Here is a 25390-nt window from a genome sequence, read left to right on the forward strand (position 1 = left end):
ATTATTATTATTATTATTTATTTATTTATATAGCACCATCAATGTACATGGTGCTGTACAGAGACCAAGGCAATGTTTGGGTGGGCACCCCCCTTGGGGGCTGGGCAAGTTGGTGGGCATGTTGATGGCCACATACCTTTGGGGGTTTGGCCATGTTGTCCTCCTTTTTGGTTACCAAAATATGGCCACCCTAGGATACACATGTAATCAATCACCAATCAAAGTTTTATTATTTTAGATTCCTCTAAGCATTGAAGTCTGCCCAACCCTGAAGAAGCGGGCAACATTATTTTCTTCCTAAAATGGCATCATAAATGCTTCTTTTCTTTACTTGAATGTCCTTGAAGCCAGCGGCACTGAGGAGCCCATTGTACTCTGATGCGGTCCGTACTTTTCCTTCAGTAAAAACCATTACCATCATGGAGTATAGATGGGCTTCTAAAGGCCCAGTTCTATCTTCACTGAGAATTGTTTCTGAGATTAACACTCCACCACCTGTTTCAAAAAACATGTCATTGATTTCGCAAAGAGAAGGTATCATTACTTTCTTCTTCTTCTTCTTCTTCTTCTTATTATTATTATTATTATTATTATTAATAATTTATTTCTTACCCACCTCTCCCTCTGGATTGAGGCAGTGAACAATATCAAATACAAAAATACTATATAATACATAAAACTGATTAAAACATATAAAAACTAATACAATATTAAAATAAGAGCCAGACGTCTTAAAATTTGACTGGGTAGTCTTGTCAGAAGAGATCAGTCTTTATCGCTTTTTTAAATTCAGAAAGACTGTTAAGTTGGCAAATCTCTCCTGGCAGGCAATTCCAGTCTGGGAGCAGCAGAAGAGAAGGTCCTCTGGGTAATGGTTGTCATCCTCGTTTTCACTGACTGAAGTTTTTTTCCCCCCAGTGGACCTAAGTGTATGGGGCGGACTGTATGGGAGAAGGTGATCCTGCAGGTCACCTGGACCCAAACCATGTAGGGCTTTAATGGTAACAACCAACACTTTATACTTTACCTGGAAACTAACTGGCAGCCAGTGAAGTGATTTTAAAATTGGTGTAGTATGGTCTTCCCTAGGTGTACTGGTGACCAACCTGGCTGCCATATTTTGAACTAGTTGAAGTTTCCGGACTAGGCACAAAGGTAGCCCTATGTAGAATGCATTGCAGAAGTCAAGCCTCGAAGTTACCAGCGCCTGCATTACCATCTTTAGGTCTTCCAACTCTGGGAAGGGGCACAGCTGGCATATCAGCCGAAGCTGATAGTAGGCACTCCTGGCCATTGCATCTATCTGTGCTGTCATTTGGAGTGAGATTTCAACACCACTTGAAGAGTACAACTTAATTTTCCCAATCAATTTCAACTTAAAGGACATGCAGTTTAACCTGAATGGTACTGAGATATAAGGACAGTCCATGTTACAAGCAGAGTAGCTTTGAATAGTAATTATGGACCAAATCCCACTATCGTTTGCTGCTTATATCTTCTCCCTCAGCGCCCTTCCACTTTGGATACCAGCAGTCTATTCACCGGAGAAGTGTAACCGATGAACCAGAATGGAACTGCTCTATTTGCACCATGCAGCTGCAGAAATCGCCACAGTGAGAGAAGTTTGGACACAGATCCTGTTGCAGCAGCTTGATAGGGTGACCACATGGCTCCTTTATTTTTAAAAGTTTTATAGAAAAGGGAATTTCAGCATATGTTATTTGTATTAAAGCGATCAAATACAAAAGTGGGCAGGGATCCTGCAGCTTTAACTGTTGTGATGAAGAGGGAATTTCACTAGGTGCTGCATGCATACAAATGACACATGCTGAAATTCCCTTTTCTATACAACTGTTAAAGATACAGGAGCCCGGTCCTCCTTCCCATATGGTCACCCTAAGCTTGCACCCCTTGAGCTCCTCACCCTCCTCACCCTCAACTCCCATCAAGAATCCAGGGAGTCGTCCATAACTTCTGGAGGGCACCAGGTTGGGGAAGGCAGTCCTAGGTTATTATCAGTACTTTCCTGGCTTTTAGAAATGGTGTGAAGACACATCTTTTTAATTTCACCTTTTAAATAATGTCATTTTAATATTCTTGGTTTTGTATACATTAAGGTTTTTTGTTTTAGATTGTTGTACCCTGCCTTGCTTGCTTTTTAGCAAATAAAGCAGTATAAAAGTTAATAAATAGATAACTGCCTCCTTCTATCAGAGAGAAAGGGACACCTTTTGGGGGGAAGAAAAACAGGAGTACCCAAATATGGTTTTGCTGAACACCTCCTTGTGGGAGAAATTGAGAAATATTGTACCCAGTACATAAGTAATGTCTGAATGGTAAAAAGAAAAAAGAAAAGAAAAGCAAGACAAGTGGTCCTGAATACTCCCTTCTACTTCTCTCCCTTTCTGCAGAGGTTGTGCCGGAACTCAGCTCTAGAATGGATTTGGAAAGAATCCATGATAGTGGATTTCAAATGCAGCTGAGTAACCACAGAAAGTCCACATATGTCATGAAATGGGAAACAGGCCTTCCAGATCAGCATGAAACTATGCTTTTCCCCCAGCTTGCTTCTAGACAAGTCTTTTATTGTGCAATCACTCTGCCTCATTCATGGAACTTTACAAATGGATTATATGACAACGTCCTCCATGGTAACCCCCTCTCTTGTTCTCCCACTGCTGCTTCTGTCCTTTCTCTTACCAAAAAAAAAACCCAAAAAAACCATCGGTTAAGGAATGAAAGACAGAATAGCTGCGCAATTACTTTTGATTGGTAGCATTAGGATTAAGTGTGAAAGCATACCAGAAGAACTATTACACTGTTCTGAAAGAGTTGCATTGGATTTAGGGATGTCACAGGCACTTCACTGGCTCCCCCATATCCACCGCCCCATACTCTTTATGGCCACCATTTATACAATGGGAAAATAAGTAATTTCCGGAGCCTCCATCGTTGCGCACAGTTGGGGCTCCAGATGAGGGCAGAAGGGCTCGTGATGATGTAGGACACATGCTAAGTCTCAAAAGAAGCTCTCCTGGTGCCACAAACAGGGGCAGGTGGTGGTGGGAACTTCCGATTGATTGGATATAGGTGAGTCTGTCCATCCTGAATTTGATGCCAATTCGCAATCAAGCCTTTGACAGACCTGTTAACGTAGAATGCTAACCCATGGTTAATTTAACCCAGGGTTTGTCTGGCAGACAATTGAACAAACCATGTTTTGTTTTCCTAATCGTTTCCCTCTCCCTTCCTGTATCCCAAATGCTATGGTGCAGGCATGTAGAGCAGATTTCTTTTTTAATTCAGCCTGCTTTTTACTGACCTGGTTTACATAAAATGCTAACCCATGGTTTATTTAATACAGAGTTTGTGGCCCTAAACAGGATATGTCTGGCAGACATTCAAAAAAACTATGGTTTGTTTTCTCAATCCCTGGGCTGTTTGTTTCCTTCACCCACTCCCTTCCTGTATCCCAAATGTTTTTGCAGCACTATAGTGCAGACATGTAGAACAGCTTATTTTAAAAATCTCTCTTGCCTGCTGCTTCTTTAGCCTGGTCTAACAGCCTATGAACAACCTATGATTCAGGGTTCTCAAGTACCAATAACCCATCGTATAAATAACACAGAATTAGCAATGCAACAACAAAACATGTGTTCCCTTTCTGGGCTGATCATGATTGACAAATCATGTTTTATACAAGCACCTGCATTAACCCATTCTATGGGTTAACATTATGTATGAACCAGGCTATTGAATCTGTGTTGCTGTGTTTTGTTAATCTTTTTAACTGATATGTGCTCCTCCCTTTTTCTTTTTCTTACTTTATTAGTTACTAATGTTTTGATGGTATGAGTTTATTATGGTTTATAACAGTTATTTGTATTATACCCATTTTTGGATTATTTATAATGAAAAGCAGGTAATAAATTTTATAAAGAAGTACATAAATAATATCTAAATCCTTGAGGCTCTCATGAAGAAATTAAAAGGTAAGGCCAAGGTTGCAAATTGCAGCTTCTGCGTTAAAAGTACACCTACCAGGTCTGCAGGCCTTGTGCAGTTTGGTTAGCAGTTGCGCACACGTCTCATCATCCCAGTCATACAGTACCCTACTCAAAATATATAGGTCAGCTTCAGGAACTGGATCTTTAAAAAAATCCCCTGTAATAAAATACATTGAGATCGATTTTAATTAAGCATATGGTCTTAACAAATTAATAATTAGTTATATCGATAATCACCAATTATAATAAGTTATGCACTACTGTACAAGGACCTATTAGGTCCTTCTTTTGCTATCTACTGTATGTATGGCCATCTTGCTTGTTCAGGCAAGCATTACATAAGCCTGTGTAGGCCTTGTTCCACAAAACACTAATCCATGGTTTATTTAACCCATGTTTTGTTTCTTTAGCCAGAGTTTGTCCGGCAGACAAACCAACAAACCATGGCTTCTGTTCTCACTTTCTGGGTTGTTTGTTTCCCTAATTGTTTGCTCCCTCCCTGTATCCCAGAAGCCTTTCAAGCACTGTATTGGTGGCGTGTAGAGGAGCTTCCCCTCCCCCCGCCACTATTCTCGCCCAATGCTTCTGCAGCCTGACAGATCTACTCATAAACAACCCACGTCTCTGGGTTCACATGTAATCACAATACATGGTTTAAATAACACAGAGCTCACAACCCCACAACTGACCGTGAACTGATTCACATGTAACCCCTTGAATTGGTGGGGCAACATGGGAACCAGCTAGCGTGCAGCCTCCTGCCCACTTGACACTTCAACTTTGCATTCCACTTTTCTGGAATGTTAGTCGGGACATCCAAACCCGGCACTCTAGGTTATTGAATGTTAATCAACCCAGAATTTGAACCCAACAACAAACCATGGTTCAAACTCTGGTTCAAATGTCACGACTGTAAAGGTAGAGCAAGGGCACAAACAACTTTTCCCTGCTCTTTCACCACCACCACCTTCCCAGAGGCCCTTAATTGGGGAACCTCTACAGTAGGGCACCAGTACTCTGGCTCTATATCACTGGATTTAGCATGGAACCCACAAAGCAAGACATTAACAGCTCACAGTAGTGCGGTAGAAGACTTTATTAAGACCAAGGGCAGGGTATACATGGGAAGAATAACTACAACCATCTAATAAGCATGCATAGCGTAAAACCCAGTAATCCGTTAAAAATAAGAAACCTAACTAAAACTACTTACTCCTAAGTAGGGCCTTGCTGTTGACACCACCATGGCCACCTCCACGCCTCTCGGGAAGGAACATGACAAATGCCCTTGGGGAGGGGCCCACCTATATACCTTTTTCTCCTTGTTCCATCTTCGCCTCCCTCCTCCCCTTGGCATCAAACGGGCGCTTGGTTTCACACCTGCCAGCTGCATTATCCTTCCTCCTGCCAATCGTGATCGTTTACGACCTTGGTGGAGGTAAGGACCCCCCTTCCTGGCACCAAGGTCTTGCTATCTTGTCCTCCTCCCCCTTCCAGATGGCCCGCTGAGGTCCTGGTCCCTTTAAAACTTCATGCATAAAAATATTGTGTTAAAACTACCCTCTCCCCACTACTTAACCTATTCTATCCTCCACCCAGCACAGTCTATCTGCTCTCCTTCACAATGACTAACAACTGGGTTTGAACATCATGCCTGATGTGTTCCTGTGTTGTTTAGCAAAGTGGAAGTAGTGAGCACACACACTTGCAATTGGCCCCAATAACCCATGATTTAAACAGTCCATGGATTGTCATTACATGGGAACTGGGCACATACATTCTCTTTCTGAGTTTTTTGTGGTTAGCATGGCTGGGTATGCTCATCACACCAACCCAGAATTCAACAACCTATACCATAGGTTAGCATTATGTTTGAACCTAGCCATAGAATTTGAGAACAAACGGTATTTACCTTCCTGGAAAGCAATCCGGCATTCTTCTGAGGACACAAAACGCTTCTTTGCTCTTTCTACTACTTTAGGTAGGTCTAAAATTGTCACAGTAGATTTGGGATACAAGGAAATGCATTCCTTAGCCAAGGTACCACCAGCTCCTTAAAGAGGGAATAAAATGCAAACAGAGAATTTGAGGGGAAATTCATATACTATGAATTTTACACTTCTTCAAAACATTCCTGTGTAAAATTTCAGGGTAGTGCATCAGATTGGTGGTTCTCCATTAATTTCATAAGCAGGGCAAAATGAAGTATTTACCACTTAGTATCACTGACATTTTACAAGGCCAGAATGTGAATTTCCAATTATAAGGGGACAAAAGAGCAACGTTGTGCTAGCAAAACATAGTGAACCCATACTAGAAGTTTCCAAAAGAATGTATTCCAGGCTAAAGGCATAGGGGAGTGTGCTGAATAGGAGTGGTGAGGACAGATTAATAGTTTCTGGCTTCTTGTTAAAAATTTCAACTGCTGTATAGCAAGACGACTCTAGTTGCCTCCATTATTTCTAACAGCAATTTTCCCCTATGTGTTTGCATATGATTGGACTAAATTGAGCCACAGTGGTTAAGAAATTTGAGCTAAACATTATGGCTTAGTGTGTCATGTGAACTATATGACTTAGTATGTCGTGTGAATCATCCCTAACCATGGTGGCTACATAACCATGGTTTAAACATGCCCACTAACCATTTGCTGCAAAAGGGTTAGTGGCCTTACCATGGTTTAGTGTGTTGTCTGAACAGGCCCAGCATCGTCTTACAGCCAGTGCTTAAAGCAGATTGAGACGTCAACGCACTTCTTTTCAGGCTGCTTACAACTCCATACAAAATTATCTAAACCAGATTGGAGCATTCATCCTGCCAGCCTTCCCCAACCTGCTGCCCTCCAGATATGTTGGGCTGCATTTGCATCAATGCCAGCCAGCTTTGGCATTTTGTAATATTTACATTTATTTGCAAATGTACAGGTTGAGTACAGGTGGAGGTACAGCATACAACATTCCCACAGACATCTCAAATCCACTGCTCTTCTATGGAAGCAGCCCTCATCTGCAACGTACTCAGCTCTCTGTTTCATCTCAGTTTAGTCTCACCTCTAAACTGCAGTCTTTTCACACACAGAGAACTTGACAATGTCATCTCCAAACAAGGAAGGGGATGGGTGGGGAAAGAGGGACTTGCCCCTTTCTCCAACATAGCTCTCCCTTTCCAGAACAGTCACTGGCCATTTTCTAGTCATTGTAAGCCATCCAGAATAGTAATCAGTAAACCTCACAGCACAGGAGATACCCCAGACTAGACTTGGGCAGGATCTACACTACTGCTTTACAACGGTTTATAACCACAGTGTCAACTGTCAGGGCCCAGGACACACTCCATATACAGTTTGGTGTAGATCTGGCCTTGGACAAACTGTTTTTGACCACTTAACCAGTCCTACTTTGACAATCACAGAATCACAGGGCTGGAAGGAAACCTTCAAGGTTATCCAGCCCAACCCTAAATCCATGTAACAAGATAATCTCAAAGTCCAAGTAAAAGAAGACACCTGAGAATGTGTGGCACTTACCTCCCACATCACAAACGAGTGGGAAATTAGAAAGATCAAATGCAGACATCACTTCTCTACCATGCAGACTCCAAGCATCATCCATGGCAGTACTGAATCTTTGCAAGTCTTCCTCTGATCTAGAAATTCAAAATGACATTTGCAATAGGGTGGATACAAATCAGTGACTTAAAAACAACACAATTTTTCAAAATTACTTTGGATTTTCTCAAATTTAATTTTTTTTTTAAAAAAAGCACCATAAATAAAATGCCAAATTCCTCTATAACTTAATAACCTAGTTACAGTTTAATGCACATCATAAACATGCTAAACCTACACTTACAGCCTCAAAAAATTGAAATTACCTACCAATCAAACATGAGCATTCTTTTCAGTTTTTCTTCTCATGAAAATGGCTTTACTCAAACTAACTGCTGTTACTTTTTGAAAGTTCTGGGCCTTCATTTTCTCTAACAAAAATCACATGTACAAAGAAACAGAGCTGATTTGCATTTTAATCATGATTTAAATCACATTGATTCAAATCAATCCACCCTGATTGGCAGGTAGGAAGCAAAAGAAGATGTCCACAAACAGTGTCTGACCTGGCCCTACAAAACATACCCCAAAAATCCAGCACAAAATCCAGTTGCTCTGCTCACATCATCATCATCATCATCATCATCATAATACAGAGAAATACTATTTTTTACCTGGAAAGGACATCAAATATATGATTCGCCGAAATGCCATGTATTAATTCACTCTGGTTTTTTCCTTCCCTGAAACAGAACATTTGTTTTAAATGTATGAAAATTAGGCAGCAAAAGTGACAAATTCAATGTCAATTCTTTTCTGTCCCCACCACCCACTATACTTATATACTTTTCCTAATATTAGATGTATTGTTTTCAAAGTTCACTCTCAAATCACAGGTTCTCAGGTAGGAGGGGGGAAACCTTTTTTTTTTTTTAATCCAAGGGCAAACTTTCAATCAGGGACTGTGGATTCCAGCAGTGGTTGAGGGTGAAAGTGAACCAGGGAGGGGGCAAAATGTCATTATTACCCACTTTAAGTAAATAGTGGAGACTGCAAGATGTGGCCTCCAAGCACAGTTCAAGGCATGTCTACTCAGAAGTAAATCCCATTTGCCACACAGAAAGTCAAACCAAAAATAAAAGTCAGCCCCTCACAGAGAAGTAATCCGCTATGCAGTTTATATACCCACAGTTCAAAGAGAAAATATGGACCATACTGGGTGTCCGACGAGGTACTAATGTGCAAGAGGGATATAGCACAACCATGATGGGATCGTTATGATATAACACAAGGTGTAGATTTGACCCTAGCGGAAGCACCAGCTGAACACGATTCTATAAAACTGCATTGGAGCTCCGGAGATTAACAAAGAGCCCCAACGCAGCAACAACGAAGGCAATAGAAACCTCTAGACCACACCAAAGTGCTCAGGAAAGGCAGAGGGCTTTCCAGGAAGGTTGTCTGAGGTCAAGAGAAGCTGAAATAAATGGGCAAACCGCAGATTGCAACCCAGAAACCAGTTCAAGATTATAACAACAACAACAACAGCCTTATGGGCCCTTTTTCTACAGTCAAGCCAATTCACCTTGAAATCAAAGACACTTACAGTGCAATTCTATACAGGTGTAAGTTTCTCTAAGTTGTACAAATATTAGTTGTTCTGCTTTATTACGTTCTACCATGTAATAAAGTCCTCTGTTCTTCTCAGTGGATATGTCATAGCCAATAGGGCTGTGCACGGACCCCCCCCCCCGATCTGCTCCAGATCCCGATCCACTCCTTTTGGATCGGGTCTGCTCCGCTCCATGTCGATCCACTTCTGCTCCACTCCAGAGCTCCGAATCGGAGCTCAGTTCCCCCCCCCCCGTAAACTTGCATTGCAAAGGTTAAATGCTTATAGCTTTTTTAATGTTCAAGTTAGTAACATCAAAATGGGCACCATGATAGCTTCTAAATATATTCTTAGTCATGCCAATTTTGAAGGAAATCAGATCATGCCCTGATTTTGGGGGAATATTTAAAAGATTTTCCCCCCATTTACAGAAATGCAGTTATCTCCGTTATTTTTTAAGATACACACATGGAACTGGGCACCATGACATCTTCTACATAGATCCTTAGGCATGGCCACTTTGAAGGAAATCAGATCATCCCCTGATTTGAAGGACATTTTTAACCACAAAATCCTTCATAAATAAAGGACTTCCCTTTGAAGTGCTTATTGTCCTGAAATTTATGAAGGATTTTGTGGTTGAGATTTAACTTTACAAATTTCCTAAAAATCAGGGGATGATCAAATTTCCTTCAAAATTGGCATGACTAAGGATCTATTTAGAAGCTATCATAGTGGCCAGTTACATATCTGTATCTTGAAAAATGATGGAGATGAATGCAGTTTTGTAAATGGGGGAATGCTGAAATATTAAAAATTCGCTAAAAATCAGGAGATGATCTGATTTCCTTCAAAGTGGCCATGCCTAAGTTCCTATGTGGAAGCTATCATGGTGCCCAGTTACATGTGTGTAGCTTAAAAAATAGCGGAGATAACTGCATTTCTGTAAATGGGGGGAAATCATTTTAAAAATCCCCCAAAATCAAGAGATGAACTCATTTCCTTCAAAATTGGCATGAATAGGGATCTATTTAGAAGCTATCATGTTGCCCAGTTACATGTGTGTATCTTGGAAAACAAAAAAGTTATAGGCATTTTTCTTTTCCAAAGTAAGTCAATGGGAAAAGACGCTCAAAATGGTGTCCGGAGCTTTGGATTGAGACGAAGCGCTCCGCAGTGGAGTGACTCACTTTGCCTCGATCTGCAGCTCCCCCAACCTGATTCGGATCCGCCTTTAGCAGAGGCTGATCGGGCCGCTCTGTTCTGGATTCGCCGATCCAAATCAGAGCGGAGCACAGCCATAATAGCCAAAGTAGTGGGGATGGGGAAGGCCCAACTCAACTGAGCAGCCATTGTTTAAAAATCTTTTTTCTCTGAGCAAAATCCCCCCTCAAAACAGATTACCTAATTTGCATTACAGCACTTATCCATCGAAGTGTGATTGCCTGATTACATGAAATGTCAAAAAACATAGGACAGTATACAACTGTGTCATTCCACTAGCACAAATGGCACTGCTCTAGCAGAAGCTGGTTTCCAAACTATGAGCAAGAGGAAAATCCACCTGAAATTACATTTGCACAAGTGTGGTTGTGCATTATGCTTGGGCAACTACTTTTGTACTCGTAATGTTCAACCAGTTGCCCAACCAAACATTGTGAAAATGATGGTGAATGGAAAGGTGGTAGCTATTTTTAAAATATAGATATGCTATAATTAGAGATCTTAACCCTTTTGTTTCAGCATAATTGTGGAAATACTTCAATTTTAAATATATTGTGGGAGCCGCCCACATTTTTTTTCCTTATGGGGTGGCATAGCAATGTCATAAAATAAATGAGAGAGAGAGAGAGAGAGACTGATGCATGTTTCAGCACTAATTAAAAGACTGATTAAAAATTGGGTGATGACCACTGGAATGTTTGTAGTGGAGGTGTGTCCTTTGCTATAAATTCACTGTCCAGTACATCACCACACTCATCAACACTATGTCTCTAGGAAAGCCTGAAGAGTAGCCTACCATAATAGAGCCTACCAGCCCCAGGACCATGACACAGTTTAATGCAGTAGTTTCTACTCCTCACCTTACAGCATTAAGAAGGTAATGCATATTCTCATAGATGTATTCAGAGTGCAACTTCATGAAATGATACTGGGACTTCGGGCTTGATTTAGCAAGGCACAAATCAGCCAGGTCTGTGTTTCCGTAAAGTCCTTAAAATGAAGAGGACAAAAAATGATGCTGTAAAACCCACAAACCAGCAATTCTTTGCAAAGGAGAAAAGCATAATATTAAGTAACTATTATTGTGTTCCATTTATGTATGTCATATTTTCTAAAACTGGAGCTCAGAAGCGTCTTCTATCAAGATAATGTCAACTTCTTTTAGAGTTTCTCTTCTGCATGCTTTTATTCTGCAGCTTTACCAGGAGCTTCTGATTCTGGATTCTTTGCGGGATCAAGATCAGCTTCTTTTCACATGCTTCCCCTTGATTTTTTGTGGGATTTTCCTTAGTCTGCGAGTTCTATATGTTTCATTAAACAGCCACTAAATGGCAATCACACACTTACACACAGCAATATTGCCCTTTCCAGATTTAATCCTACATTTTCCCATTTAATGAAAAAGACATGATATTGATCACAAAGGACAGGAGAGGCCCTGGAGGCTGATGATGTAATGTAAAGGACCTGCAAACTTCCATGAGTGACCGATCACAAGCACCCAATAAAATCCTTATATAGAGAAGCTCTTATGTGTTTCATCTCTTGCTATCCAAATATAACTCCCTGCACATTTGCCATGTTTACTTGCTTCCTCCCCCCTCAATTGGGGAATGGCAGCTCAAGCCTAGGCATGCTTATGCAGAAGTAAGTTCCACCTGAAGTAAGCCTGCATGGGGCTTATTCCCTAGTAGGGGTGTACAGAGCGGGTCTTCTCCACCCCGAAATTTGGGGTAGAGCTCCATTGAGGTGATTCTCTGCCCTAATTTTGGAATGGCTCCCCTTACTCCGCCCCATTGGATTACCCGTTGGAGAACCGGTTGTTCTCCAATGGGTTACCCGCTCTAATCAATAGAAATTAAGCAAATGCTTACAGCTCCCTCATTTTTAAAGATAAAGAGATGAAACTTGGCTCAGTGGTAGCTCTTAAGTAGGGTTTTAGGCATACAAAGTTGGAAGCAGATCCCTTCATGCCTTGATTTTTAAGGATTTTTTTTTAATTTCCCCCCTCAAACCATTTCCATCCCCCTTAAACACACACACACACGTTAATTCTCCCCTGCGCATTTATGGAGGGAGTTTTTATCCTTTACTTTGCTGATGCAGAGCTCCACTGCTGCTGGTGGAAGTTTCTACTCCAGCTTTTTCCAACCTGGTGCCTTCCAGATCTATTAGATGGAGCCCCTACCCTGCACTGGAAGCCCAGCCAGCCAATAGCAGTAATAGTTTAACTGAAATAAAGAGCCTGCCTGACTCAGGTGTAGAAGCTTGCTCACTCATGGTGCCAGCCCAACAGTACTTTGGATGAGCTCCACGGATGTTTGCTGTTACCAGATCTTTCTGGTGCAGAGCACACACCCCTACTCCTAAGCATAGGGATAGAGAATGTGTGCCTGTTGTAGGACTGCAACAATGCTGGCTAGGCCTGATGGGAGTTGCACTCCAACCACATCTAGAGGATCCCACTTTCCCCACCCTGAACCCAACTAAGCATGTTTCGGCATGGATGAACTCTGGTAGAATACATGGCTAAAGGTTTTCATCTTTAGCTACTAAGTCAGAACTTTAAAACAATTTGACTTGCTTCCTCCTTCCAACATGGTTACCTTCGTTCTCCTTCCTCTCCACTCTCAGGAACTTGAACCCCACGCAAGCATCCAGTAGCTTCTCCATTCCAGTGGGGCTGGTGCCCAGACGTTCAGCAATAGTTTTTGCATTTAAGAGTTTCGCTGATTTCAACAGATCAAATACTCCCAACTCAGAGGCAGTAAACATTATCTGTAAACAGAGACAGAAAAATGCAAAAAAAGCAGAGAGTTCACATAATCAACACTCATGAAGATTACTTATTTATTTTATATATCTATCCATCAGCAAATATTCTCTGGTTGGCACAGAACAGTAGAGTTGGAAGGGGCCTATAAGGTCATTGAGTCCAACCCCCTACTCAATCCAGGAATCCACATTAATGCATACGTGACAGATGGCTGTCCAGCTGCATCTTGAATGCTTTTAGTGTGGGAGAGCCCACGACCTCCCTAGGTCATTGGTTCCGTTATTGTACTGCTCTAACAGTCAGGAAGTTTTTCCTGATATCCAGCTGGAATCTGGCTTCTCGTAATTTGAGTCCATTATTCCAACATTGTTATCTTTTTGGCATCAGGTTAAGCCTTTCTTTTTCTTCCAGACATTCAACAGCATATGCTGAGTTTTAATTGACTCCAATAGCTTTGGATTGGCTTAGTGTTTTAAAAAAATGTTTTAAATATTAACTGTTTTTTATGTTTTAAAATTTTGTATATTGCTTTTTAATGTTCATTCTTTTTAATCCAATCTTTTTAATCTTTGTAAACCACCCAGAGAGCTTCAGCTATTGGGCTGTATATAAATGTAATAAATAAAATAAATAAAAATAAATAAATAAACCTTTCAAGTCCTTGAAGAGTGCTATCATGTCTCCCCTCAGTCTTCTCTTCTCAAGACTAAACATGCCCAGTTTTTTCAGTCTCTCCTCATAGGGCTTTTTTTACAGACCCCTAATCATCTGTATTGCCCTCCTCTGAACCCCCTCCAGCTTGTCTGCATCCTTCTTGAAGTGTGGTATCCAAAACTGGATGCAATACTCAAGACGAGACGTAATCAGTGCCAAATAGAGAGGAACCAGTACCTAGCACGATTTGGAAGCTATATTTCTATTAATGGAGCCTAAAATAGCATTTGCTTTTTTTGCAGCCACATCAAACTGTTGGCTATTATTCATTATCATTATCATCATCATTATCATCATCATCATCATCATCATCATCATCATTTATTACATTTGTATACCACCCCAAGCCGAAGCTCTCTGGGTGGTTTACAATGCTTGTGATCTACAACAATTCCAAGATCCTTCTCATTTGTAGTATTGCTGAGCCAAGTATCCCCCTTCTTGAAACCTATTGAATTTCATTCTGTTGTTTTCAGCCCAGTGCTTTAGACTTTCAAGACCACTTTGAAGTTTGCTTCTGTCTTCCTGGGTATTAGCTATCCCACCCAATTTTGTGTCATCTGCAAATTTGATAAGCATTCCCTGCACCTCCTCGTCCAAGTCAGTAATAAAAATTGTTGAAGAGTACTGGTCCCAGGACTGAGCCCTGCAGTACCTTGCTCATTACTTCCCTCTAACTTGAGAAGGTACCATTGATAAGCACCCTTTGAGTCCGATTCTGTAGCCAACTGTAGATCCACCTAATAGTTGTTCCATCCAGCCCACTTTAAGCTAGTTTGCTAATCAGAATGTCATGGGGCACTTTTTCAAAAGCTTTGCTGAATGTCCACAGCACACCCACAGTCCACAAGGGAGGTTAACTGATCAAAAATGAGATCAGATTAGTCTGGCAGGATTTATTCTTGATAAATCCATATTGGCTTCTAGTAATCACTGCATTGTTTTTAAGGTGCTTGCAGATCAACTTCTTTATAATCTTCTCCAAAAATTTCCCAGGAATTGATGTCAGGCTAACTGGTCTGTAGTTCCCAGGTTCCTCCTTTTTGCCCTTTTTGAAGATAGGGACAACATTACCCCTCCTCCAGTTGTCCGACACTTCACCCATCCTCCATGATTTCGCAAAGATAATGGACAGTGGTTCTGAGAGTTCTTCTGCCAGGATGCAGTTCATCAGGCCCTGGAGATTTGTGCTTGTTCAAAGTAATTAGATGTTGCTTGACCATTCAGCTTGTACTACATGTTTGCCAGGGTGGGTGGGTCATAGACCCTCTTTTGGGAGAAGACTGAGCCAAAGTAGGAATTGAACACTTCTGCCTTTTCTTGGTCATCTGTTATCATTTTGCCATCCTCATTAAGCAGTTGAACCACCATTTCTTTCTTCTGTTTTTTACTATTCACATACCTGACGAATGCCTTTTTGTTGCTTTTAAAGCTCATTCTTAGCTTTAGCCTTTCTGACACCATTCTGGCATTTCTGTGCTGTCTGTACTCTACTTTTGTAGGCTGGCCTACCTTCCACTTCCTATATGTGTCCTTTTTTTGTTTCCAGGTCATCTCTAAGCTTTTTGTGGAGCCACGTTGGCTTCTTCTGTTGTCTTCTACCTTTTTACTTTGTTGGGAAAGAATTAATTTTTTTTAGAAACCCCCCACCCATCTTGGAGTCCTTTTCTCATTAGGATCACTTGCTGTAGGACCTTACTTATCATAGTTCTGAGTTTATAAAAATCAGCTTCCCTAAAATCCAAAGTATGTGTATAGCTACATTCAGCTTTTGCTTATAGAACTTAAGTATGAGATTGTTACTTTCCCCCAGAGTTCCCATAACTGCCACTTAATCCACTAAGTCATCTCAATTGGTCAAAATCAAGGCAAGGATAGCCGATCCTCTAGTTCCTTCCTCTGGCTTCCTTCCTACATTAATGTGAAGACTATCATTGGGAACTATTAGAGCTGTTCTCTTTGATAAGCTGCCTAAGCCTTCGACCACTGTTGCCTCCAAGTTTACCCTCCCTCAGAGGATTCAGTTTAAAGCCCTCCTGATGAAGTTCTTCATGCTGTGGCCAAACACATTCTTCCCAGTCCTTGTGAAGTGCGACCAAACACTAGCCAGTAGTCCCATCTTTCAAGAAGCATAGCCCATGGTCCCAGAATCCGAATCTCTCGCATCAGCACCATCTTTGTAGCTAGTCATTCACCTGCAGTATTTTTCTTTCCCTTTCTAGGATGGATGAGAAAACTGACCCCCAAAGTTCTTGTGTTTCCTTCCCAAAGCTTCAAAGTTTAATGTGATTTCTTCATAGCTCCGCTTGGCGGTATCATTTGTTCCCATATGGAGAAGAAAGGGATACATATCAGTGGGCTTTGTGAGCACTGGCAACCCTTCAGTCACATCTCTAATCCATCGTCCATGTAGACAGTATACCTGGTGAATCCATGGGTCTTCACGACATACTTAGGTTTCAATCCCATGCAGCAGGGAGTCTTCCACAACAACTACTCTTGTTGTTGTTGTTGTTGTTGTTGTAGGCCATGGGATCATTGCCTCTGCTCGACTGACCTTCTGCCTCTTGCTCACTGCTGCTGGTTCTGCCGCAGCCATGCGCAAAGTCCTCACTCTCTCTTTGCTGTCACTGGCAAGGAGCGCACAGGGCTTTGTGCACGGTGGTGGAGGCCGGGAGCAGTGGCAGGAGTCCCCACCACCCACCACTGCCCGCACTGCCACCATCATGGACAAGTGGCTCTTGTCCGACATCCACCAGCTGGTCCAACTAGCCTGCACTGAGTTGGGCCATATGGAAGATTTTCGGCCTTTGCACGGCAACACAACAGCAGGGCTTGGAGGATGAGAAGGGAATGGCGCTCCCCTCTCATGCTCCATCTTGCGCAGAGTGGGGTGCTTTGCATGAGTCTCTCTTTCTCCTCCCTTTCATCCTCTCTCCCCTGCTGCTACACAGCCATGTGAAAGTGGAAAATCCACCAGCTGGCTCGACTCAGTGTGGCCTGTGTTGGGCCAATTGGCAGACTTTGGAATCCAGTGAGGGGGTTGAGCCAGCAAAAATGGATTCCCCACCATCCTTACCCACAGACTTCACCTGTGAAATGATGAATCCATGCTGGTGTTGAAATAAGGTTTTAATGGCAGAGTTCATTCTTCTTTAGTGCTATGCCAGACACGCTGGGGTTTTCGTCAGTTGAATCACTTGTTTTTGCTTGAGGTGAAACAGACTCTTCAATGCCACCACAAAGGCCTCTCTGCAATTTCACTTCTGAAAAAGCTCCAGAGTAATCCAGAATGTTCCCTTCTAAAATGAAATTATATCTGAAAAGGGGGAAAGAGAAAAGTTCTGGCTTGTTGGTTTCAGGAAAATGTGCAATAGTGACATTATAGCATAGAATGAGTAAAGAAAATAATAACTGGAAGTCTTCTAATTGGGAAGATGGGAAAGGACATAAATGGTACTAAGAAAGAAAATGAACAATTTGCAGTTTGCCAAAGAAGGGAAATGGGGCAGCAGAGTTACTGGGAATAAGAGAAACCAGAAATCTTGACAGAGTGAGAGAGATGTTGGGAAACAGAGAGATTTTGGGAGAATGGAAGGACACAAGACTGCTTACCTGTGCCAGGTGGCAGGGAAAGAAGTCAAACAACCCAATGGCAGGCTTTGTTCCATTCAGCTTTTACTTCACCTTTTATGCTGGTGTTTGAGGAAGAACCCTTTTTAATGGGGTTGGAGTTTGTCCATGAGTAGTGTGACCGTATTTTGGAAACCAAAATGGAGGACAACATGGCCGCCCCAACGTGGTGTGCCCACCTACATGTCCAACCCCCTAGGGGGCGTGCCCACCCAAACTTGGCCTTGGTCACATGTCTGATTTCCCAGCACACAATTAAGACAATCCTGTTCTACATAACATCGTAATGTTAAAATCACTGGAATAACTAACTTCACTCACTCCTACTTTTGTAGCTTTTGCTGTACTTTGAAGCTTTTGCTATGCTCTGTGTGATACAGTCTCCCCTTTCCTCAAATATCTTTTCTGACTGCAAATCCTCACTGGATGATCATAGTCTCACCTTTCCTAACATTTAACACTCTTTCCCCCATCACCTTTCTTACATCCATACTTACAGATTCAGCATATTGCTACCACTGAACAAATGAAGCAGTTGTCAAGTGCAGAAATATCTAGTACAACAAACTAGCAAACTAGCATTCAGAAAGAATATACAATACTATGATCCTGCAACCATTAGGCATGGAAGAAAATGGACTAAAGGCTTGTTGCTGTCACTTCTCACTAGCACCACTTCACTTCTGGTTTATCAGTGAGATAAACTAGTGTTATCAGTGTTTCAACTTCTGGTTTATTATTGAGAAACTAATCTAAAAATGTGTCGTTATATCTCTGGTTCATTAGACATGTAAACAAGACCATGGTAAGTAGCAATACAAAGAAAGGCCAGAACAGATGCCCATTATCATAATGCTAGACAAGGATCTTTCCCTCCTTTTATCCAAATATCTCCTGAGTTTACACTGCCTCAGTGTGCAGAGAACAGAAATACCAATCAAGGTCCCAAAGAAATCCAGAAACAATTCCCATTGATTTCAATAAAGCTTACTTCCAGATAAATGAATATAGGGTTGCAGCCTCTTCACATCTGTTCACCTTACAGTAACAACTGCAACCAAGTTACTTGGATTTTATTTATTTTCGAGAAAATAAAAGCCTAGAACTAACATACAGGGAAGGGGGATCCAAATCAGGGGTTTCTTAGATTTGATTTATTTTAGAGAAAATAAAAGCACAGAACTAACGTACAGGGAAGGGGAGGAATCCAGATCAGATGTTTCTTGGATTTTATTTATTTATGAGAAAATAAAAGCTTAGAACTAATGTACAGGGAAGGGGGATCCTAATCAGGGGTTTCTTGGATTTTATTTATTTTTGAAAAAATAAAGGCACAGAACTAATGTACAGGGAAGCGGGGGGAATCCAGATCAGGTGTTTCTTGGATTTTATTTATTTTTGAGAAAATAAAAGCACAGAACTAACATACAGGAAAGCGGGGGGAATCCAGATCAGGGGTTCCTTGGATTTTATTTATTTTTGAGAAAAGAAAAGCACAGAACTAACGTACAGGAAAGGGGGGAATCCAGATCAGGGGTTCCTTGGATTTTATTTATTTTTGAGAAAATAAAAGCACAGAACTAACGTACAGGAAAGGGGGGAATCCAGATCAGGGGGTTCTTGGATTGTATTTATTTTGGAGAAAATAAAAGCCCAAAACTACGTACAGGGAAGGGGGGAATCCAGATCAGGGGGTTCTTATTTTGGAGAAAATAAAAGCCCAAAACTACGTACAGGGAAGGGGGGAATCCAGATCAGGGGGTTCTTATTTTGGAGAAAATAAAAGCCCAAAACTACGTACAGGGAAGGGGGGAATCCAGATCAGGGGGTTCTTATTTTGGAGAAAATAAAAGCCCAAAACTACGTACAGGGAAGGGGGGAATCCAGATCAGGGGGTTCTTATTTTGGAGAAAATAAAAGCCCAAAACTAACGTACAGGGAAGGGGGGAATCCAGATCAGGTGTTTCTTGGATTTTATTTATTTTGGAGAAAATAAAAGCCGGAACTAACATACAGGAAAGGGGGGAATCCTGATCAGGGGGTTCTTGGATTGTATTTATTTTGGAGAAAATAAAAGCCCAAAACTAACATACAGGAAAGGGGGGGAATCCAAATTAGGGGTTTCTTGGATTTTATTTATTTTGGAGAAAATCAAAGCCCTGAACTAATGTACAGGGAATGGGGGGCACACAAATCAGGGGTTTGGATTTGGGGGGGATTTACAGACCTGCTGGCAAAGCTGAACAGAGAAGAGGCCTCGTGTGTCCTTATGGCTGTGTGGGAGAGGCTTTCCTGGGCACATTGAAGAAGTAGCAGCAGCAGCAAATAAGCAGCCAGCTAGCACCAGCTGGGCAGCAGCGACAGGGTGAAGACAGCGGCAGGGCAGCAGCAGGGAGAGAGCAGCTGCAGCGGCAACGTCGTCATCCTCCAGCCAGATAGCCGAGTGTGGGGGGGAGCTTAGACTGCACGTTTCCAAATGTGGAAATGCATGGTTTAAGGCCCACCCATGCTTCCATTCAGGCCTCTATTGGGTCGACATGAAAGCAGCGACCACGTAGAGGCCCGGATGGAAGCCTGGAGGACCTTAACCATGCATTTCCTGGACAAAATGGGAGAAATGGGGATTTCCCCCTGGATCTGGTTTGGCCCCCCCATTTCCGGTCATGTCCAGATGAAACCAGTCATATGGTCACACACACACCCCAACTTTTTGTGGCATGATAGGCATTGGGCTGGATACACTGGTGAGGGGCAGCAGGATTGGCCTCCCTGCTCCCCCATGGTAAGAATTCCCATAAGGGATCTTGGAGATGTGGCGCCAAGGTCAGACCAGCATGGGGGCTGTGGACTGGCCATGTCTGTGGTGGTGTCAAGGAGTTCACATTAGCGGTCTGTGCTGCAGTGTGCCCTTGGCCCTTCCAACTACCACCAGTGCTCCTGGCATGCTCCTGGCATGACCAGAGGAATCGGTCAGCAGGCAGGCTGGCCGATTACAGGATCCATGCCCTATGCCGCTGCCAAGCCTATTCAAGTGAGTCCACAAAAGTTGTTGCCAATTTATTGTCCCAGCTATACCTCTGTGTCTATTTGTTCTCATCCCTTTACCAGCTGGACCCAATTAAGCACTACCCACACAATTTGTTTGTTACTTATTAAATTCCATCAGCAAATATTCCCTGGGTGGCTTGCAATATTAAAAATATGAACATTTATAAAGGGAGAAAGGATATTGAAAGGAGATGCCTTTGAAACACAAAGTCCTTTGCTGGGTTTTGCATGTGTTGATGAGTCCCATTGAAAGCCTGGCAATTCATATCAGGTTCTAGTTAAAACTTAATGCAAGAGTAGCATATGGAATGTGGAGTTAGTTCATACCTGAACAGAGCACAGTGACCTTTAGATCTTGGCTAATGAATTCTACCAGTGCAAATTCAAAGCCACTCTGTCCAAAGTGCTTGAGGACAGAAGCAATGGGACAGTAGATGAACTGCAGAGGCATGCAAGAGGTTTGGGTCAAAGCACTGCCTCTCCTATAGCCAAAGGTGTCTGACTTCCATTGCTCCCATGTGTTCCAATATGAAATAAGTGGTGAATCCAGAATTCCTTCCCCAAATTCCAGTGCAGAAAAACATGTTCTACCTAGCAGGGAGGATTCATCTTAAGAATAATAGCAGGAGAACTTCGGCTATTGGGCGGTATAAAAATGTAATAAATAAATAGCAATTATTTGGATACCGCAAAGTGGCTGGTTTGGTGCCACAACCCAAAGGTCTTCTGAGTGCTCAAACTGCTTCCCCTTCTCCTGGAAAACACTCACCCCACCCCACCCCTGACCGTTCCTGAGGAAAGGGCCAGGGAGAGGTGTGCCGAGTTGGTGCCGCTGCTGGAAGGGGCTCCTTCTACCCACCACATCCAACCTTCCCTTAAGAGAGACAAAGAGGGGGAATAGATAGGGAACAGAGTGGGGGATCAAAGGTAGAAGAGAGAGGGCCCACTGAGATCGCTGAAAGCTGCTGCTGCTGCTACAAGGTGAGGCAGAGGAAGGAGCAGGGAGCCCAGAGGGAGGGAGGGAAGGGAAGTAGAAAATGGTTCCCCACTTCCAGGGGAACATCAGTACAGGTGGTATGGAACTTGTATTGATTGGATACACTTCATCAGAACATCTAAGAGAAAGGAACTTTTTGCAAACATGTCTGTAGTGAGGCAGTGAGAATAATTTAGATGTATTTCATGAAACCTTCTATATTATACAATTTAAAATTTGTAAACCACCCAGAGAGCTTCAGCTATGGGGCAGTATATAAATTGAATAAAATAAAATAAATTGAATAAATAAATAAATAAATAAATAAATTCTTTATTTGTGTTCTGCTTTATTTCCCAGCTCACTTGGTGGTAGAATAAAACAAATATTTGCAGGCATTACCCACGGACCTTACCTTTGAAACAATAAATCCGTGCTGGTGCTGAAATAAGGTTTTAATGGCAGAATCAATTCTTCCCCCGTGTTTTGCCAGACACAACGGGGTCTTCGGCAGCTGAATTGCTTGTTTTTGCTTGAGGTGAAACAGACTCTTCAATGCCACAACAAAGGTCTCTCTGGAATTTCACTTCTGAAAAAGCTCCAGAGCTCTCCAGAATATTCCCTTCTAAAATGAAATTATATCTGAAAAGCGGGAAAGACAAAAAGTTCTGGCTTGTTTGTTTCAGGAAAACATGCAATCGTGACTTTATAGTATAGAAGGAGTAAAGAAAAAAGTGGTTGGAAGTCTTGTAATTGGGAAGATGGAAAAAGATATAAATGGCTTTGGGAGAGAAAATGGACAAAGAAAGGAAATAGTACAGCAAAGTTATTATGAAGTAGAGAAACCAGAAATCTTGACACAGTGAGAGAGGAAAATGGAGGACCCAAAACTGCTTACCGGTGGAAGCTCCAGGGAAAGAAGCTCAAAACAAAATAGTGGGGTTCCACTCAGCTTTTGCTACTTTTATAGCCTACTATTTTTTGAGCAAGAACTTTAAAAAAGAAACAACACCTCCTCTTTCCAAAAGGTTTGGAACTTGCCCAGAATAAAAGATTTTATAATCATGCCAGCAAAATTTGTGCAATTGCATAATGATCAATGTCCTTGGAAGACAGAGAGCTCCATCACACCTATACGTTTGCCCTGGTTTGCCCTCAAATTATCCACCTTCGTTTCCATAGGGTATGAAAGCCTGAGCATTTACACCTTTGCACTTTCATGTTTCATTCATCTTTACCCCTCTCCTCTCCTGAGCACCAGCGTATCACTGCTGTTCCATTGAGATGCACTCTCAGATCTCCTTTGTACCTTCCACTAAAATTCGTTGGTTGGTGGTAGTTGGACACCTCACCCTCCTTAGTAATGGACATGGGACACTCCTGGTCCTGCACTGCTTTTTTCTAGGAAGTAGCTTCTCTTGTTACTGAACTCACTTTGAGAAAACTCTGTTTCTCTCCTATATACTTTCGTGGTTATTCCCTGTTGCCTAGGCTATGCCTGTTCCCCTCACCCTGCCTGTAGGCTTTGGTGCATGAACTGGAGAGGGTTGCAGGACTGTGTAAATCCTATTGATTTCAGCCGCATTTACATCCAATTCATGCTAAAATTCCATGCATGCTAACCTTTGAGTAAACCCCATTGAACAGAGGCAGACTTACTAAAATGGGGTTTCAAATGGTAAAGCCTTGCTGGACCAGACAGTCTGAGTGGGCCAACAGGATGGTTTGTGTACTGACATTTTGTGGCTGGAAGGTTAGGTTTAAACTTCAAATAAGGATCAGGGTTGGGGAGGCAAGACTCACCAGGCAGGAATTGGGGCCTCAGTACTGCCTGGCTATGCAAGACAGACTGAGTTTGACAGTAAGGATGGCTTGCCTACTGTTATTTCAGTGGCTTGAGGGAATTTAGTGGCACGTGAGGGTGAGGGTTCAACGTCAATTAGGGTTGGGAGGTCTGTTTCTAGAGCAGTAATTGGGCCCTTGAAAGAGCCCAGCTGGGCTAGATTAATCCAGTCCCCACAACATAACCCCATTAAAATTTTGAGGTTCAGAGATTTTCCCTGCTGATATGTGATCTTGTGGTATTGGATTAACATAATAACTTAGGTAAACATTCTGATTCTTGCGCAAAACTTTTTTAGGGGCTGTTTTCAAAATGGTGCACAGTTTTCTTTAGATCACTAATTTTCATCAATCACAGAAGTAACTGTCCTGTGTTTGGTATCAAATCATAGGTTTCCAGGGTCAAGGAGTTCAAAGAATATTTTATATTAATTGTCAGAGTAATCCTTCTGCCATTTTCCAAGATGGCATTGAAATGTTGTCTCATTTTATCATTTTCTCAACAAATCAATATGCACATGTGATTTTTGGCTTTAAAATATAGGTTTTTTGGGTTGAGCAGGTCAACAATGACATTAATTTTGATGGAAACACAGTCCTTCCACCATTTTTAAAAATGGCGCTAAAGTGTCGATTTATTTATTTATTACATTTTTATACCACCCAATAGCTGAAGCTCTCTGGGCGGTTCACAAAAATTAAAATCATGAAGAGCATAGATATATGCAATCTATAGATATATGCAATCAGACATTTTTCCTTCTTGTCCAGAAGAATTCACTGCTCTGTATCACATGATGGGCATGTTCCACATTAAGGTGTGCAGGAAAACACATCAGTGGAAGTGGCATGGATGATGCCCTTATTGAAGCAGAAATTTTTGTCAGTAAAACTATGCAGTCAATACTGAATGGATGTCATTATGTTCAGTCTTTCCAAAGTATGATAATAACATCAGAGGCAATACAAACACTGTTGTGGAATGCTTTTTGGTGCAGAGAGGACAAATCAGTATTTTTGGAAGTCATTCAAGAGGTAAAAAAGCTGCAGAATGTACTTGACCTAACAGACCAAAAAAAAAAAAAAAAAACTCACAAAAAGTTTGATGCACTAAGAGGGAAGGTTGTATAATGGAGAACCAAGTTTGAAGCTTTAGTTAAAGAATGTGGAGAGAAATCTGAAGTGTGAAAGTACTGGGAAATCCTCCTTAAGCTAATTTCACTAGTGAAAAACTTGATTGTTGCTGATTGTGATGGTAACTTGAATCTGCATGTTGACACTGTTGAGTCTTTACTTCCCAGTTTTCATGAATTTGACTGCTTCAATTACCAATGGTATGGCATCTGGTACCTGGAGAGAGTAAAGAAAGTGGAGCATAAGAACCTCTTTGTTTACCAAAAATTCATTGAAGGATATTTTGTTGTGAAGGATAAAGAGGGGAGGTTCAGTGCTGTAGCACCTGATACGAGGTTGGAGCAAACCATACAAAGATCCCAGAAAAGTTCAAAAGGTATTGTCAGGCTTTGATGTCTTAAGACATGGTTCAGACCTGCATCAGCACCTCAGGCAGGAGATATTTAAATCAGAAAATAAAAAGCTGTCAGTCGTATTTTCTAAAGTAAAGCTACCATCTTTTGCCACAAAAAACATCACAGGGCCTACCACACCCAAACTGATAACTAAGAAAGTAATTGCTCAAGCATACAGAGAGATGGACATTGCAAAAGAAAGGGGAGAATCAATAGAGAAAATTATGGAATGATGATGTACTGCCAACAAACATGCTGTTTGATATTGATGCACCTACAAAAACAGCAAAACACATTCTCAGCTTGAGAATCTACCAGTGGTACATTAGATCTGGGTGTAACTGAAAACAATATAACAAAAACGTGTTCAGCTTGAAAAATTCTGGTCATCCATCTCAAACAAGACAAATCTACAGAAGCTAGCATGAACAAAATTGCAAGAGGAAGCAAGAAAAGCTATACTTGCACTGATATCTAGTAGT

At 41.7% G+C, this 25390-nt stretch overlaps 1 protein-coding gene across 1 annotated transcript; it reads right to left on the reverse strand.

Moving 5' to 3' along the window:
* Window positions 1-244: 244 nt before the first annotated feature.
* LOC134398761 (acetylserotonin O-methyltransferase-like) lies at window positions 245-17254 on the reverse strand. Its single transcript, XM_063126251.1, has 8 exons — window positions 16973-17254; window positions 12997-13168; window positions 11251-11380; window positions 8229-8297; window positions 7534-7652; window positions 5920-6060; window positions 4042-4164; window positions 245-495 (listed from the first exon to the last, which is right to left on the reverse strand). Exons 1-8 carry the CDS (start codon window positions 17027-17029, stop codon window positions 287-289), a joined length of 1020 nt encoding a protein of 339 aa, XP_062982321.1. The 5' UTR covers window positions 17030-17254; the 3' UTR covers window positions 245-286.
* Between the last annotated feature and the right edge of the window lie 8136 nt (window positions 17255-25390).

This window comes from Elgaria multicarinata, chromosome 5, assembly GCF_023053635.1.
Source record: "Elgaria multicarinata webbii isolate HBS135686 ecotype San Diego chromosome 5, rElgMul1.1.pri, whole genome shotgun sequence".
Classification (NCBI taxonomy): domain Eukaryota; kingdom Metazoa; phylum Chordata; class Lepidosauria; order Squamata; family Anguidae; genus Elgaria; species Elgaria multicarinata.